General features: G+C 52.6%; 4 protein-coding genes across 9 annotated transcripts in view; 2 read left to right on the plus strand and 2 right to left on the minus strand.

The window, feature by feature from the left end:
* Positions 1–33: 33 nt before the first annotated feature.
* On the minus strand, positions 34–7,785 carry LOC133144028 (protein 4.1-like). 2 transcript variants are annotated; one of them, XM_061266390.1, is made up of 23 exons: positions 7,693–7,785; positions 6,633–6,702; positions 6,415–6,567; positions 6,163–6,267; positions 6,060–6,102; positions 5,908–5,983; positions 5,607–5,728; positions 5,447–5,543; positions 5,296–5,383; positions 4,557–4,709; positions 4,403–4,500; positions 4,141–4,316; positions 3,893–3,958; positions 3,202–3,333; positions 2,880–3,133; positions 2,730–2,774; positions 2,625–2,657; positions 2,375–2,557; positions 2,196–2,288; positions 2,062–2,127; positions 858–953; positions 707–787; positions 34–623 (listed from the first exon to the last, which is right to left on the minus strand). In XM_061266390.1, the coding sequence occupies exons 2-23, from the start codon at positions 6,690–6,692 to the stop codon at positions 615–617; spliced, it is 2,229 nt and encodes a 742-aa protein (XP_061122374.1). In that variant the 5' UTR covers positions 6,693–6,702; positions 7,693–7,785; the 3' UTR covers positions 34–614. The 2 variants fall into 2 exon arrangements, with proteins under 2 accessions (XP_061122374.1, XP_061122375.1); XM_061266391.1 differs by lacking the exon at positions 3,893–3,958 and having other exon boundaries at positions 7,693–7,781.
* Positions 7,786–8,761: 976 nt separating this feature from the next.
* zbtb14 (zinc finger and BTB domain containing 14) lies at positions 8,762–13,111 on the plus strand. 2 transcript variants are annotated; one of them, XM_061266404.1, is made up of 10 exons: positions 8,762–8,975; positions 9,934–10,122; positions 10,186–10,356; positions 10,469–10,567; positions 10,672–10,812; positions 11,166–11,407; positions 11,472–11,557; positions 11,619–11,758; positions 11,830–11,925; positions 12,167–13,111. In XM_061266404.1, exons 2-10 carry the CDS (start codon positions 9,934–9,936, stop codon positions 12,299–12,301), a joined length of 1,299 nt encoding a protein of 432 aa, XP_061122388.1. In that variant the 5' UTR covers positions 8,762–8,975; the 3' UTR covers positions 12,302–13,111. The 2 variants fall into 2 exon arrangements, with proteins under 2 accessions (XP_061122388.1, XP_061122387.1); XM_061266403.1 differs by lacking the exon at positions 8,762–8,975 and having other exon boundaries at positions 9,013–10,122.
* Positions 12,026–15,746, minus strand: arhgap28 (Rho GTPase activating protein 28). Its single transcript, XM_061266421.1, has 12 exons — positions 15,614–15,746; positions 15,104–15,526; positions 14,829–15,034; positions 14,593–14,749; positions 14,429–14,520; positions 14,269–14,346; positions 13,695–13,848; positions 13,546–13,628; positions 13,264–13,464; positions 13,106–13,207; positions 12,825–12,952; positions 12,026–12,536 (listed from the first exon to the last, which is right to left on the minus strand). The coding sequence occupies exons 1-12, from the start codon at positions 15,744–15,746 to the stop codon at positions 12,416–12,418; spliced, it is 1,878 nt and encodes a 625-aa protein (XP_061122405.1). The 3' UTR covers positions 12,026–12,415.
* The window catches only part of sycp2l (synaptonemal complex protein 2-like), a 37,521-nt gene continuing 35,062 nt past the window's right edge, over positions 13,704–16,162 (plus strand). For all 4 annotated transcript variants that reach the window (XR_009710528.1, XR_009710532.1, XR_009710534.1 and 1 more), the window contains exon 1: positions 13,704–13,845. The gene's annotated coding sequence lies outside the window, so the exon portion shown is untranslated. The remainder of the gene's footprint in view (positions 13,846–16,162) is intronic.

The raw sequence follows: 16,162 nt of genomic DNA on the forward strand, positions 1-16,162 counted from the left end.
TAAAATAAAAAAAACGACACAAATGATGCCATCGTGATTTATTTATGCCAGTCAAGTCTTGGTTGTGATGTCATTTTACAGAGCAGGTGCTTTTAGGGATAATAAATAATAGAGACGAGGACAACATATGTGGGAAAGTGTCAAAATAATGAGGCAGAATACAACCAAACGATGTCTTCACAAGTATTGACGTGCTTAAGGGGTAAAAGTGTCGTAAAGTCAACAAATGTTAAGCCTCTAAGCAAATAAACAGCATGTTTAGCATGCTAGCATCACTACTGCAGACTGAAGGACTTGCTGAAAGTAAATGGGATGGATGGGCTGGTGCGTTGTCAACACTATCTCGCCAAACTGCCATATTAAATAGTTCGTATAGCAACCCTCCTTTTTTTTAATTTAAAGTTCAATCCAGACGGCGAGGACTGAATGAGTGAGCCATTTGAATTCATGCGGTGAACCTAAAATGGTGACAGATTTGGGCCCGAGTAATCAACATGGCAGAGTAAAAGTTGCTCAAATACTTCAGTCGACTTGTCTGCTAGCTACGAGGGCATGAGGTCTAGCTGCGGTACGGAGTCAATGTTGGATTTGGTTTCATGGTGTCGTTCAGGTCTTTAAGCTTCCTGAAAGATACAAAGGGCCGTGATATGAGTGGCTGCTCATGCTAATTAGCGTGTGCTCCTCAAGACGCTCCCGGCGTTTTTACCTGATCGCAGTCCAACCCCGTATCTCCGGAAATCACGATTCTCTTCTCGATCCTGCTTTCCGAAATCCCTCGATTTATCATCTGACAACAGAGAGAGAGCACATGAAGTGAGGTGACGTTGGGCTCCTGGACTGTCAAGTTTCTTCTTCACCTTGGTAACGTGGGTGGTACTGGACGACTCTACGGTGAAGCTCTGCGAAGTCAGCGGCAGTGCCAGTCGGAGATCGCCGTCTGCGTCCGCTCGCTTCTGAAATACGAGCAGACAATCCCAGGTCAAGCTTGTAGCTCTCCGACCGTCGGTTTGTCTACCAACTACTTTCCGGCCTTCCCCAATAGCGTCGTCACCTTCCATTCCAACGAGACTGTCCGCTTTGGGGGATTAAGAATATTCCTTTCCTGCCACAGCTAACCATTACCTACAATAGTTTTCCCAAAAGTGGGAATGTCATGGAAAGTGTCCTCACCCCTGGAGCTTCAAACACACAAGCCTTCGTCACCATGGAATCCACCTGACAAAGACACATCAACCACGAAAAACTTTCAAGCAAACTTTGACCCTTCCAACCAGTCGGCCTTTCCATCCCTATTTGGGGGAGTTAGGGTCAAGACATCGAAGGAGACGTGCAGGGATGGTTCAGATGGAAGTCGTTCACCGATTGGATTTTGACGTGGTCGGGTTTCAGTGGAAATGGTTTACAGGGAGAAGGGTTCAGAGGAACTGCTTTCAAGTGTTTCGGAAAGGACTCTTTACACAGGGACCGGATCAGTCTTCAGTAGGAATGGTTTCTCCGGGAATTTCTTGATGTGGGTGGGACAGGTTTGTGGGACCAGTCGATGCACATTCACGTTACCTCTTGCAGAGTTTCCCCAGGCTTGTCCTGGTTGTCGAGGATGCAAGGCGGTCCCTCGTCGGTTGAGTCTTGGCAGTTGTGCAGCGGTAGACCTGGGGAAGGCAAACGAGTCCCCCGGCCACTTTCTTCCTCTTCCTCCTCAGATGAACTCATTGCGGGAACAGAACTGGGCCTGATGTTAACCTTGCTATCTGAAGTCGCAACGACAGCTTGTAGACTTTGAGCCTGTCTGACTCCAGTCGCCATGACCTCATCCACAACTTCCTGCGCTAACACACTGATAGCATCTTGGCTAGTCTGACTAACATCATCGTCACTTTCCTGGCTACTCGACTCGTCATCGTCGTCACCAAACTTATTCCGCCGCTCGAGCCACAGAGCATCTCTGATTGCATCGCTGACGATGGCCTTGGCGGCGGCGTCATCGGGATGAATGATGGAAGCCCCCGGCGGAGGCGGTGGGGGATTGCACGGAGGCGCGCCCAGAAAACCTTGTGGTGCTACCTGCCACAATGACTCCTTCTCCTCCTCCCCCGACACCACCATGATGGTATGGACCCGCTCTGAAGTCTGAAAGAAGCAAGGAGACAGTTGGTGTTCGAAAAGGAACGGACGGCGAGGTAAGTGCTCACAAACACCTGCAGGACATTTTCCTCTCTGAAGGTTTTTGCCTTCTGGGCCGACTTGAGCAAAGCGTTCAGCTCAGGAGACATTTCATCCAACGGGGGCGGCTGCTCACACACATATACACACACAGACTCAAGTAAATGGATTTGGTATCTGCTCAGAGCTTCGCGCCCCTGACAATGAGCCTCACCTCGTCCGCTTCCAAAGGTTCAATCATCGGCGAGTCATCAAGTCGTCGAACAGGCGAACCCGCCAAGCGCTTGTCCCACTCGCTCAGCCCTACCTTTGGCGCCCCTCCCTCTAAGAAAGAGCGCCGCAGGTCACTGATGGCGCTCACCTTCTTCTCAGCCTTCACCGGGCTTGAGATGATTTCCTGCCGGCAGAATACCGCTCAACACAAAGATCAAGAAACTTCGAGAGGTCGTCAGCCACTATTTTACCTGACTGCTTTTAAACAAATCTTCTTGCTCGGACTGGCACACAGAAAGAGAGGTTAGGGTTTTTTCCATACATGAGTCAGCTCCAGTTCCTCGTTATCATCTCACCTCAGTTCCTGTCAGGTCTCCATCCACCGTCTCTGTCAGCTCTGTCTGAAGACACACATGAATGAAGGTGAGTATTTGCCACGGCGGCGGCTCCTCGTGCGTGGCACAGACTCTTGCGCGATACGATACACTCCAAGTGGGGATACGAACATTTTCAAGTTTGTCTTCGACTTGCTCGGGAGTTAGTGGACTTTCCGATGCCTCCGTTACTTTGCTCTCCTCCGCCTCTTGCTCAGGTTCTTGCTCAGGTTCTTGCTCAGCTTCGTGCTCAGCTTCGTGCTCAGGTTCTTGCTCAGCTTCTTGCTCAGCTTCTTGCGCAACTTCTAGCTCAGCTTGTTGCTTAGCTTCTTGCTCAGCTTCTTGCTGCTCTACCTTGTGCTCAACCTTCACCTGCACCTCCTCAACTAGCATAGAAGAAAAAATTGAGATGAGAAAAGAAACGTGTCGCTTTGTTTCACTCATTTTCACTCACTTGATCGAAACGCTCCCTCCTGATTGGTTGCTTCGTCAATATGCTCCTCCCTCCTCTTCTCGGGCGTCACCGTGGTGATGAGGTCACTGACAGTGATAGCTTTGGACACCATGTACAGGCCTGTTCCCATGTCTACACACACACAGACATGGTGAGCTGTCCCAGCTGTATCCATAGCAACATCAAGCCATCTGTCTTTCAGGACACATGCAAAGCGGCAGCCAGGGCAGCAGCCAATCTGCTTCAGTCCCATCCGGCCGTGCACGATGCGCTCGAGCATTTCCTCGAACTCTGCCTCCACTTCGCCGTAATTTAGGCACCGGCTTTCACGCAGAGACCCCGCAAACACATGCCAGAGGAGACGAGATCTCGTCGTGGCAATGTGTCGTGCGGCATCCTCCAATCAGATCGTTAGATGACATCGGCGGGTCCTCCTTCACAGTTAGGACCCCCCCCGCAAAATAATACTTGGGCCGCACTTTCGTGTTTGTGCCGTACAGCAAATAGAACATCCAACAGCCACACAGAAAAGACAAAAAAAGGTCTTGAGCGGGTGAAGGACAAAAAAAAGGCGTGGCCCCATGTGCTGACACAGCTGGTTTCCTGCAGCCAATCAGAAGCTTAATAAGGAAACACGCCACTGGCCAATCATAGCCCAGTTCTGGTGCTTGATTGACAGCGTCTGCTCTACCTGCATATGCGCTTCCAGTGATGGCTGGAGAGCCATTGAGAGAGGATGTGGCCGTGTCACTTGGCGCTGAGGATCAATCAGAACTCTGGTCACTGACACAGATTCAAAAAGGTGGATTCCAAAAACCTGAGCGGCGAACCAGCGCTAACGAGATCTCCTAATGATCCGTAACGGGATGTGATGGATTTTTCTGTCGACTGACACATTGGTAAGAGAAGTGTGGACCACAGTGTCGCTCGCCGCCATACCTCCATCCAGGCTGCGACTCAGCAAGTTCCTCTTGCTGACGCATCGTGGGAAATTGGGCGCGGGTCTGCAAATTTGAGAACTGGCCCTGCGGCTCTGGATTTGAGTGCGACCGCTGTAGTGGAACTTGGAACCGAGAGTGAGAAAACGTTTGGGAGGTTCTTCTGGAGAGATGAGTCTGAAAGGCAGAGAAGGTGGGTGGTGTGAGGAGATACAGTGGACGTTGCTCGTCGTCTTGGAGGCAAACGCCCCCGCTCTGCTTACCTGAAGAAGGAGTGATGCTCCACACAAACCTTCCACAATCTTTTGGCCGCCCTGTGGTTGAGCAACTTGAAGGCGATGGTCGATTCAAACTGTTCAAACTGCACACATGGAAAGGAGTTATCTTTCTCCATTGTGCAGTGGATGTCCAGGTTACCTCTTCGGGGCGGATCTTGATGTAGAAATTGTTTCTTTTGTAGGAGATCTTGAGGATCTTTGGCCATGAAAACCTGTTGATTCTCAGCCGGTCCCTGTAGACCAGCAGGCCGCCAGCGCACACGCCCAGCATGATGGCAACGTCTTCAGAGTCCTGCCGGCACATGCACATGGCGGTCAAGCGGGGCTTTTGGCCAGCCGGCCGGGTGGGCGCCGGCTTCCCCACGTGAAAAGAAGCAACGAGTCAAAGCGGTGGACAAATAGCACGCCGGCTTACCTCGGAAAGACCTGAAGACAAGCAAGCAAAGCGGCTTCCTACCATCTAGTCCGTTCAAAGACAAGACAAAGAAAAAGCCCGTTCACCACATCAGAAATGGGGAAACAGTCTCTCTCTCTGTGTGAGCGCAGGGAAAACGTCTTCGGGGGGGGGGGGGGGGACGTTTTGGGGGATCGCCTCGCACTCAAGCCGCCACGCACACTTTTGGCAAACTTTCGGCAAAGAGGAACAGGAGGCTCGGGAGCAAGGCACAAAAGCAAACGCTCAGGGGCGTCGCTCCATTGACACGATGGAAAAACCAGTGGACATCATCGACTCTGGGCGGGAAGCGGATCATGTATGGGTGACTGGTTTGAGAGCGGCATTTGGTTACGTCTCTGGGACGTTTGACTGGGAACGCCTACGTGTCATCAAGTGTGTGCAAAATGAGGAGACAGAAAATGTTGAATCGGCTTGTGTTTACCCTGGCGTGATGAAGGTCAACTCCATACATGGAAAGTTTCTTGACAGTTTCCAGGAAAAGCATCTCGGCTTCAGCCGGTGTCATTCCTCTAAAGACGACAAGCACACGTTGACGCTACCGTGACGTCGCGACGTGCGATTTGCATTTCAACCTGCAACTCTTGTGGAGCTCCATGATCTTCTCCTCCAATTCCTTGCTTTGGTTGGGAGCCAAGCAAAGCTCGCTCACGTAGTCGGAGCCACATTCATCTGAAGAGAAAAACGAGATGAAGGACGGGCGGGGCACAACCAGGTTGAGTGGGCGCGTCTCACCCGCGTCGTAGTCCCCCAGCTCCGACTGGACGGTGTAGGAGCCCAGGACGGCGTGAGTGGCCAAGGAACACGGGAGTCGGCCCGAGGCCACGTCCTGCCTGAGCTGCAGGCACAGGAAGTACCTGCCCGCAAAGTCCACACAGTCACCTCATCTCTCAGCACCCCCCGTTGCGTTTTTGGCTCGCTCTTGCTAGCCAAGCGAGCGGGCACGGCGGCACGCCTCTTCAACTCCAAGGGGATGGAGACTCTGGAAACACACTTGTTTCTTTATACTCACTTTTGGACAGACCGATCAACCTACCTGGTGATGTCCTCAGAGAGCTGGGCAGGGTCAGGGGGGTAAAACTTGACATTGAAGGAGAAATTCCACGGGACGCCTGCCAACACATGCAGGCACATACGCGCAGTTGGTCCTACAAAGTCTTATGCTCCGCCCACCAGAGACTCGCTCACCTCGGAGCTGTTTCTTCATCTCCTTCCCGGGATCCAACCAGTTCTAGGAGACAAGGGTTTAGAGGTCACAGGGGCAAGGTGGGGCAAGGTGGGGCGGCCGTACCTTGTTGTTGTCGACGTCTTTGAACGACAAGGCAAAGTAGTCTCGCTCCAGCAGGTTGACATGCTCGCAGACCTTGTCCAACAGCTGAAGACCACGAGCACGTTTCTGTACACGCGGCAAATGGCAAAGGTCGTCAACGAGCAGAAAACCAGCAGACACAAAGACAGACCAGTGCGCCGGTGTTTGTGAGGAGGACCCAAAACGGGGCTCGCAGCCGCACTACGAGGTCACGCGATCGATGTGCGCTCTCACCTCCAACGTGCAGCTGAAAACGGAGCCATCCAGCAGGGTGACTTTGGTCTGCATGGTCCGGAAGCTCAGAGACCTTCTGACTGGCGTGGAGGAGGCGCTCTGATCAGTTGCCAGGGAGAGGCCTCGGTCGTAGGACAGCTCGCCCTTCCCGAACTGAGTGGGTGAAAAGTGACGTCACCTTTCTGCTGCGCCCACGACAAGGCACCATCTCTTTTTACCTGTGTGGCCAGTTCTGGGACAGACTCCGCCTCCAGCCCCTCCTGCTGCATGCTTGTCATGTCAACAAATCTGTGATGACACGTGTAACGCTTTTGTTATGCCCGTGAGCATGTCTTATTGATCAGCAACATAAATGACCTCAGACCATCTCCAAAGTCACACAATCTGATATTAAAAAAAAAAAAAAAAATGTGGATGCCATTCTTTTGACCCACCATCTGTTACGTGAGGGTGGCCATGGCAACGCTTCAACCAGGGATTGAGAAAAAGAGATTAAGAGAATGTGCTCTGTTTTCAGTCAGACGATGTGGGTCAGTGTGTACGTATGCTCGAGGGGCGGGTTTGAGGGGGGGGGGGGGGCTTACACTGCTGAAGTGGGAAAATTGAACAGATATATATTTATTTTTTAAATTATTATTATTATTATTATACACACATTTTTGTGCAGAACGCTTAATAGTTTATATATTTTCACAAGTCCAAGTAGACCAGAGTGCGAACGTCCGCATGAATTTTGGTGACTGTTGGTCTTCGGCTCAAACACTTTGCGACAGAACGTGTTAAACCAAACCAGGTCAAGAATAAAAAAATAAAAGGCACCTAAAGTGGACGGGACAATTCGTGTCGCGCTTTTCACAGCCATAAAGTCACAAAGTACTTCACAGTCAAGAGACGTAACAGTCGTACAAATGACCAATCAGGACAAAGAATGATAATAATCGCCGCTTAATCACAACAGATTATTATCACTATTTTGTATGCACGAGTTTTTATTTGTCCAACCGACTTGGAATGCAAATAATTGCACGATGCTTTCATCCTGCAGCAGAAAACACCCCAGCACAGCAAAGTACAGCACTGCAACGCAGGCGCACAGCTGCAGCATGATAAAGCAAGTGGAGTGGACTGGATGGGGGGTTAGTGTGGGCTGGGCTGGGCTGGGCTTGGTACGGGACGCTGTCTTCATTCGCTCCAGAGGCGACAAGCAAACATCTCGCAGTTAGCTATTGCTTCATCATGCAACATCGCCCATCAATTAGAAGATGATGCGGTTCTTACCTTACTTGCCGGGGTCCGGCGCGCTCGCCCTTTTAGTCGTGGTGACGGGTAAGTACCCCCCCCCCCCCCCTTCCCCACCCACAGCGTCATTTCTCTGACGCAGTGTAGTACAGGACGGGCGGGGGTGGCTCAGTTTGCAGTCTTTGGTCCTTATGAAATGAAAAGATTCACAATTCTTTCACGTGTCTCACTTAAATTCTTTTGGGCGGGGAGTGACATATATATGTCCTAATTTAGTTACTTTAATTTAATTTAGACTGAAATCAAGTCTGATCAACTCCCACTGGGAAGAAGCAGCACAGAGAGCTTCTCGATCGAGATCAATTTGACATTACAAGGCAAATTGATCAAAGTCATTATGGTTTGTCCAATTAGAGCAGCAAATAGCCTTTCAGAAGGATCACAATTTTACAAACTGTAATTGATGGCACAAATTTATTTAAGAATTTATTTACTACTATTTTATTTGTAGGTCAGCTTTTATTTCAGGAAAGCCGACCGAGATTTGGCTCCCTCTAGTGAACGAGCGGAGACGTTGCAGTGATTTATTCAACTCAAGAAGTCTGCATTGCTAGCTTGAGAACTACTAAAAAGAAACAACTCTTACGTACTGTACACATTAATTTGCTTTTGAATATTTTCTGTGAGTAGTACAGCATGGGTGGCAAACGTCCGCATTTTTTTTTATTATGAACTTTGAACGTTATGTAAATTGTGAACGTTAGTGTGGGGGTAGGGGGTAGATTCAAACTTGAATGAATGAGCATCATGTACCCTGCCCTTCATTTTTATAAATCATGGAAGGACTTGGCGTCTGATGATTGACAGTTGACCACCTTGACGGTGCTGTTTTCTTTTTAGGCCTTGCACTTTTGCATGATTGGGATGTCTGTAAGTTTTTGGGCTTCGGTGTTCGTCTCTTCACACCCACCGTGCCGTGCAACAGATACAGTGACGTCGCGGTACTGGCAAGAAACTCCAAAATGATGAACCGTCTCAGGAACGACACCACGTTAACATGAGGACCGATGTCTCCGCAAGCTGCCAAGCTCAGAGGCACCGCGCATGCGCGATGAGCCGACAGGCGCTCCGTCTGGGATCTTCTCGTGCAGGCGCAAAGCGCGGCCTCGACGACTAGGACATCAACAGCAAAACATCAACAAGAATAACAGCAAGAACAGCAACTCCAAGACCGACCGGCGGGCGAGCAGTCTAAGGTTGCTGGTGGCTGGGCCTCCGGCCATCGGACGCAGCCAAACATCCCGATCGCTGCCGAAACTGAGGTAAGAGCCCGCCGCGCCCGCGCCCTGCTCGCGGGGATGCCTGCGCGTTCGCGATCCGCTCATGGCCGCCTGCTCGCTCGTGATGGCCGCGTGCCTGCGTCTCGCTCCCGGGTAGAGCCGCGAACGCGAACGGTCGCGCGCAGCCGTCCGTCGCCACTAAACACCCCGACCGACCACAACCAACACGCAAAGTGAACCGAGAGCTCGGCTTGGCGGAAATCGCCATCTTGTGCTAACGGCAGCCAGCAGGCCGCGCGTCCGCCATTGAATGGGACAAACATACGAGCCGTCGTTTCTCTTATAAGTCCGAGCACGCGGCCGAACGACGGCCAGGCAACAATTGTGTTCCGGTCGCTAGTTTATTGAGCCTAATGGGCGCTCCGCGTCGCTCTTTGACGAGACGAACGCCAAGCAGCTGCTTGACCCTCGAACAGGAAAATGTTTGCATTTATGCGTCATGCCGGTTTCGGCCAACCGCCCCAGCTTCCACTCAACCACTTGGCGTCCAATATTGGGTTTGAACTTGAGTTTCGTGACCTGCTTTGACTGTTAGCGGCTTCATGCTAATTATTAGCGCTTTGAAAAAACGCCTGCGCGTGACGTCACGACAACATTCAGGCCCTCTGAAGCGCGTGCCCGCCGTCCAAAACATTGTACCACGTCGTTATGAAAACTTTTAGCGCCATCTACCTTCCACGCTTTTCACCATAGTTTGTATTTGTCACCTTTCAAACGTCTGCTTTCATGTTTCCTTCCGTTGTCAACATGTCAACAATACTCCACTTGATTATCAGTAACGCAGGAGAATGGAACCAACGCGATGGTCGGTGCGATCCAATCAAATCGGTGCCACCTCAATCAAAAACATTTTATGACGCTTTGTCGAATCATTCCAAACGCGCGTCACCGGGCCTACGAGCTTCATCCAGCAAAGGATGCATGTGATGGGCACGCGCAGATGGCCGAGACGGTGAAGTACGTGGACGAGGAGCACAAGAACGTCTTCCTCAAGTTGCTGAACGAGCAGCGCCTGGAGGGCGAGCACTGCGACATCGCCGTGGTGGTGGAAGACGTCAAGTTCCGCGCTCACCGCTGCGTGTTGGCGGCCTGCTCCAACTACTTCAAAAAACTCTTCAAAAAACACGAGGTAGCCTCTCATTGGCCGCGCGACACACACCACACGACTCAGAACTTGTACCTGCGTGTCCAGGTGGACAACTCGTCGGTGATCGAGATTGACTTCATCCGCTCGGACATCTTTGAAGAGGTGTTGAACTACATGTACACAGCCAAAATCTCCGTCAAGAAGAGGGACATCAACCTGATGATGTCATCGGGACAAATCCTAGGCATCCGCTTCCTCGACAAACTCTGCTCTCAGGTACGAAGGATGCATGGTGAGAGCGGAGAAGTGGGCGGGGCTTCCCGCACAAGAATCGCCGTGACTCCTGATGGTCGGAATTGAAGAGCTTGTCATTTTCGTCTTCCCGCAGAAGCGAGAAGACGCACCGTCCGAGGAGAAGGACAAGTTTCCTTACGACATTGTCAAGATGGCTCTGCCTCCCGAGGCTCAGCTGGTCGGCGAGGCCGAGGTCAGCGCTCGATTCTGTTGGCAACATTTGTCAACGGTCTCCTGCTCCAGGCGTCGGGGAACGTTCGCTGAGCTAGTCTTTTTTTTTTGTGCGCGGCGGTACAGGCTCTCGGGGAGCATGAGGACACACCCAGCGCAGAAGACCTGGTCTCGGCCAATCAGGAGCTGGACAAATCTCCCAACGCGGCGGCGCTGCGTGTGCAGGAAGCCATTCTGAAGGAACTGGCCAACGAGCACGTACACAAGGTATTGGCCCTGACGGAAAACAAAAGAACCTGACTTGACCCCAGACGAGTCAGCAGAATCAATTCATGTCGATTTGGTCCAATTGTTTCAAGACAAAAAGCGGGAACGCCGCCGTCCCGATTGACGCGTCACCCTTTCGTCTCTTGTTTGGAGCAGCTTTGTTGGGGTCGGCGGCCGGCCGAATACTACCAAGTGAAAAAGAGCCAAGTACAAAACGGCTTTGTTCCGAAAAATTGCGAGCGCTGCCCTTTTGTTCTCGTAGACGACGCCGTGAATAGGCGGACTCGACTCGAGACTGGAAAATGCAGAGCGGTGCCGCCCGCGAGACGTCACAGTCGGATGTTTCTTTTCAGGTGGCCTGCTACGACCAAGACGTGGTGGCCGACATGGAGGCGGAGCCAAAAGAACTGGGTGCGGAGCACCACGCCACGCAGACCCTAGCCTTTGCCGACAGCATGGGCGAGGTGAAAGACGAGCAGCCGCCCACTTGGGCTGCGGCCGCCGACATGAAGTTTGAATATCTGCTCTATGGACATCGAGAACAGCTAGCGTGTCACGTCTGCGCCAAGACCTTCTTGGACGAATCCAGACTCAGGTAGCTAGCGGACATGGCGACCGACCTCCACGCTTGCCGTGTGTGTGACCGCGCTTGTGTTTAGGAAACACGAGAAGCTCCATTCGGCCGAGCGACCGTTCGCGTGCGAGATCTGCGCCAAGGCCTTCACCACCCACGCTCACCTCAAAGGTAAGACAACCGGCGCCGGCACCGGCTGGTCCCTTCGAACACCACTGCCCGTCTGTTCCAGAGCACCTGAAGATCCATACGGGCTTCAAGCCGTACAGATGCGAAGCCTGCGGGAAATCCTTCATTCGGGCTCCTGACCTAAAAAAACACGAACGAGTCCACAGCAACGAGCGGCCATTTGCCTGCCAGATGTGTGACAAGGTGCGCGGGGAAGGAAGGCCCCCTCCCCACACACACACCGCCACCCCCTCAACCTTTTTGTCTGTCCGCAGGCCTTCAAGCACAAGTCCCACCTGAAAGATCATGAACGGCGGCATCGAGGAGAAAAACCATTTGTGTGCGCGTCGTGCACGAAGGCCTTCGCCAAGGTGCTTGCATCACACGCTCACAATCTTGCCGCCGCCAGTTAGCGAGGGGGGGGCATAGGATTGTAATAGACAGCCCAAAACAAAATCACATGACAACACCTTGACGCTGCCATCTTTTATTCTTTGTATCGTGAAGTCTTGAATCTCGCCCGCACTTTGCGTTTGTTTGCCGGAAATGCTCGCCGGCGTGGGCTTTTGCGACGCGACTGACCGCACGCCGGTGTTTCCTGTGTGTCGACAGGCGTCCGATCTGAAGCGTCACGAGAACAACATGCACAGCGAGAGGAAGTTGGCTAATCCTCTGCAGAGTGACACGGAAGCCCTGCAGGCCGCCGCCATGGCTGCCGAGGAGTCGCACGTGGACCACATGAGCTGATCGTGACGTACACAAACGCTCGCCCGCGTTTCAAATAAAACTCTTTGTTCAGTTTCATGAGCCAAACGTCGAGGTGGACGACCGGCCGGCCAGTCGGCATCCCGCTCGCTCCGTTCAGGGCTTGACCAGCCATTCGCAGCCAGGGTTTTCGCGGTACACGTCCAGCAGAAGGCAGTCCGGGTGGAGACGCCGCTCGCCAATGTTGCCCCCGACTTCAAAGAGACGCTGCGCGCCGCTGCACAGAGATCACATGACCCGGACGCCCATTCCATTGGTGTCGCTCGACCTGACGGCGGATGCGCGCCGAGAAATAAAAGTTGAACGGAGGCAATTGGACTCTTGGGGAAAAGTCTGCCGTGCTTCTCATGACTTTTGTTTGCCATCTGTTGTGATTGCTTCAAAGCGCACGATTGTGAGAGTTCCCAAGCAGCAGCCAGTCCAGTTGCCTTCTTTCAACATTAGCCGAACCCGGACAGATGACAAAGTCAAAGTTCACGTGCGTGCTCGCGTGCATGCTCTGTACCTGCTGTCGCTCTTGAAGTGGGCAGTGACATCTTGGGCTGTCATCTGCCTGTCGAGCTGTATTGCCATAGAAACTTTGGCGTGGAACGGAGCGTAAACCTTAATGACGCCTTCGCACAGCTCGGTCACCTTGACAACACATGCGACGGCTTCACTTTTGGGTTGGAGGTCTCCTTAAAACGGAAGGCCACACCAGGAGCTCCTTTTGGGGGCTGACAGCTCCCTCAGCGTGGTTGCTTGTGTACAGGGACAGTTTGAATTATGGAGAGTAAAAGTTCTTACCTGCTTCTTGTTTTTGTCATTCCTGGTCCTGAGCAAACGACCAAGCTTATGATTGGACGCTTGGTTCATCTGTCTTAGCTGAGATAAAAGGAAATTGGGGACCTGTGGGGCGGTATCAGTGAGACAACGAAGAAACGCTCGATCGCGGGAGGACTCACTGTCCAAAGCAGTTCCTGGTGCATGATCATGAGCCGGACCAAGTGAGTCCCACCCACCACCTCCTCAAGGCCATCTCGCTCCTTGCTGCCGCGGCGATGGGTGGTGAAGAGGTTGGGCGCCATGACTGTGGCCACGTTCCAAAGGGACATCCGGTTTTGCTCCTGATGGGAGACTACCTGGTGAAGGAAGACCAGCAGAGCCTGGAAGAAGAGAGGAGCGGCGCTTTGTAACCATGGGGATGGCCTGAGAGGCGGAGCATAGCACCTGCGACAGCCACTCACTTTGAGAGTTTCTCGGTGTGCCTCAGGAAGCAACAAAGACAACAACTGCAACGCCTGAACCTGGTGCACCGATCCCGACACACCTGTGCGCGCGCGCACACGTGAACTTGGATTCTATGGGTGCGAGCGTGTGAGTGGATCGCGCGTACCCAAAACGGCGCGGAAGGTGGGCAGGTGCGCATGCGTCAGCAGAGGAGTGGGCAGCTCTCGGATGAAAAGCTTCAAGAGACCAGCGGCGTCCACCGGTCGCACCGCTGACCAGTCGAACCCCTCCGGACACCTGTCTAACTCTCTGCGCAGGTACTGCTCACACAGACAAACGTGTTTAGATACATTTCCGTGGAGTTCCCTTGCGCCATTTTGTACAACGGGACTAAGAATTAGGCCTACGTGTTGATTGTAAAATGTGTTGTTCCCGCATGGTAGAAGTGTGTCCGCGCATGCGTGCTTGACATGTGAGGTCATTTTGCTTCGGACCGTGACGACCCATTTTCTTTCACTGCGTGAGTACGGAAAACCAGTGTTTGTTTTCGTAAGTTAGTTAGGAGCTGTAGTCCTGTTCAACACCAAGTGTCAGTATCAATCACTTCCACTCGGAGCACCTGTATCCACAAGGGGGCGCGAATTCTCCGTTTCAGAAAACTGTCAGGCTACGGGCACTTTTTTGGCGAGTTGGACCGGCAATGTGGCAATATATTTAATCCAATGCTGTGCATGTGTTACCTTGAGACGAGCGACTGATCCGGATATTCTGAGAATGCCTTCAGTTTGCAGGCCAGTCTGCTGTAACACACATAACAACTACACACACACACGCAAAATGCATGTATTTCCTCCTAATCTTTAACCGGATGCTTCATGCTAGCACCTAATGGCAGAAGACCTTGTGAAAGACGAGAGGAACTTTAAGCCCGGGACATTTCTTCCTGTCGTTGTCCAGCAGCGCATTGAGCGGAACAGCAAAGACGGCGCCGGCTAACGCAGAGACCATAGGATTGGTTTAAAAGACATTCGACCTTTGACACCGGCTTCACCAACCAAGCGCACCGCCGCTCCTGTTGCGCGCTGCCCGCATGCGTTTGCTTTGAACGCCCAAAGCCAGCAGGAAGGTGGAGAGCTCGATGTGGCAGATGAAACGCAGTCGCTTCACATCGGCCGACGACAGGTCGTCTGCCTGGGTCATGCCCTGACTTGGACACACATACTACACAAACATACACACACAAGGTGCACCTGCGTCAGGGACATGGTTGGAGATGACCTCACACAGAGGTCACGCTCACCGGCACGTCCCTGCCGCGGTCAAGCAGACAGTCCCAACAAGTCTCGCTCCGTTTATGCTCCGCCACGCCGTCAGAGTACGGACTGTTGCGCGCCAACCAATCAGCTGGCCTGGCCCGCTCAGATTGAGTAGCTGCCGGGTGCTTTGAGGTCGCAGGCGGGGACGAAGGCCTGACGTCGTAACAGAACGAGGAAAGGTCGGGGTGCGCTGAAAAACAAGAGACATCCATACACTTGCTCATCTCATCCTCCATTCAGGGCGGAGGTCCCTACCTACCGGACTTGGTGTGTCTCCGTATGGTTTTGGTGGTGTTTTTGTCGTAGCAACTTTGCGCTGATTGGCTGGTGTCACTCTGAAGGGCGGAGCTTACGACAGACTCAAAGTCGGGCTGAAGAAAGAAAAACAACCACTGGCGCCACGGAGTGAGCTCGAGTGCGTGCACGCCGTTTGCGTGTGAGAGACTTACAGCAAAGATGTCCTTGACGTGCACGATAGCTTGTTTGTGCGAGTTCTTCAGCGTGTGTGTGTAGTTGCGTAGTCGCGTCTTGACGGTGAGCGTTTGTTGCCGCGTCAGCGTGGCCAGGAGGGCCCGGGCAGGGGACGGCGCCCGGGCAGGGGGAGGAGCTTCCTCGGCCGACGAACCGACCAGCAGAGAAGATAGCCCCGCCTCGTTTAGCCATGCTTCCTCCAACTCCAGCTCTGTGGGGCAATTTGATTTGAACCCAAACACCAGACGTGTGAGGCGCACACGGAATCCACCGTGCTGCCATGACACTTCTGCCTTACCGTCCATACTCCTCCTTTCCTCCTCCTCCTCCTCTTCCTGTTCCTCCATGCTCTCCAATTCTTGCCAGTATGTTTCCATGGCGATGTGCTGGGGGTCAGCGCTCACTGCTTGATCGGTCGATGAAGACGACATCATCCTGTAGGCCGCCGATTGGAGGGCGACAACTTTACGGAAGTTTCTCTGCACGTATGTAGCTTTCGAAGTACCGTACGGCCGTTTAGCACGTATGCTCGCTCTATGTTTAGGAAAGAAGCGGCAGCATTCAAAGGAAGTCCGATATATCCGGTGTATTGATTTTGGAGTGGGTGTTGAGTGTCCATTAAGAGGAAATGGATGTTTGGCAGCCAATCAGATGGAAGAGTCTTCACTCGGGTCCTCAGACTGGGACCACAACGCCTGACTTGATGGGTGCAGTCTTCTGTGTTTGCAAGCAGCAAAACATCAAGGATGTGTGGGATTACGCAAAGTGCCTAGCTTGTAGCCTCACGTTTGCAACACAGACAGGATTGTCATCACGATGATCATCTACCCGCTGAGCGATTGCCGAC

Source organism: Syngnathus typhle, linkage group LG19, assembly GCF_033458585.1.
Source record: "Syngnathus typhle isolate RoL2023-S1 ecotype Sweden linkage group LG19, RoL_Styp_1.0, whole genome shotgun sequence".
Taxonomy (NCBI): Eukaryota; Metazoa; Chordata; class Actinopteri; order Syngnathiformes; family Syngnathidae; genus Syngnathus; species Syngnathus typhle.

Excerpts from the sequence above, each read along its gene's own strand:
- LOC133144028 (XM_061266390.1), bottom strand. The coding sequence starts at position 6,692 with ATGACAAGCATGCAGCAGGAGGGGCTGGAGGCGGAGTCTGTCCCAGAA. Across the intron at positions 5,544-5,606 it reads GCTGGGGGACTACGACGCGG|ATGAATGTGGCTCCGACTAC; the intron begins GTGAGACGCGCC and ends TTTTCTCTTCAG. Across the intron at positions 788-857 it reads GTACCACCCACGTTACCAAG|ATGATAAATCGAGGGATTTC; the intron begins GTGAAGAAGAAA and ends CTCTGTTGTCAG.
- zbtb14 (XM_061266403.1), top strand. The coding sequence starts at position 9,796 with ATGGTCGGTGCGATCCAATCAAATCGGTGCCACCTCAATCAAAAACAT. Across the intron at positions 10,357-10,468 it reads TCGACAAACTCTGCTCTCAG|AAGCGAGAAGACGCACCGTC; the intron begins GTACGAAGGATG and ends GTCTTCCCGCAG. Across the intron at positions 10,813-11,165 it reads CCAACGAGCACGTACACAAG|GTGGCCTGCTACGACCAAGA; the intron begins GTATTGGCCCTG and ends GTTTCTTTTCAG.
- arhgap28 (XM_061266421.1), bottom strand. The coding sequence starts at position 15,746 with ATGTCGTCTTCATCGACCGATCAAGCAGTGAGCGCTGACCCCCAGCAC. Across the intron at positions 15,527-15,613 it reads GGAAAGGAGGAGTATGGACG|AGCTGGAGTTGGAGGAAGCA; the intron begins GTAAGGCAGAAG and ends ATTGCCCCACAG. Across the intron at positions 13,629-13,694 it reads CACCTTCCGCGCCGTTTTGG|GTGTGTCGGGATCGGTGCAC; the intron begins GTACGCGCGATC and ends GCGCGCGCACAG.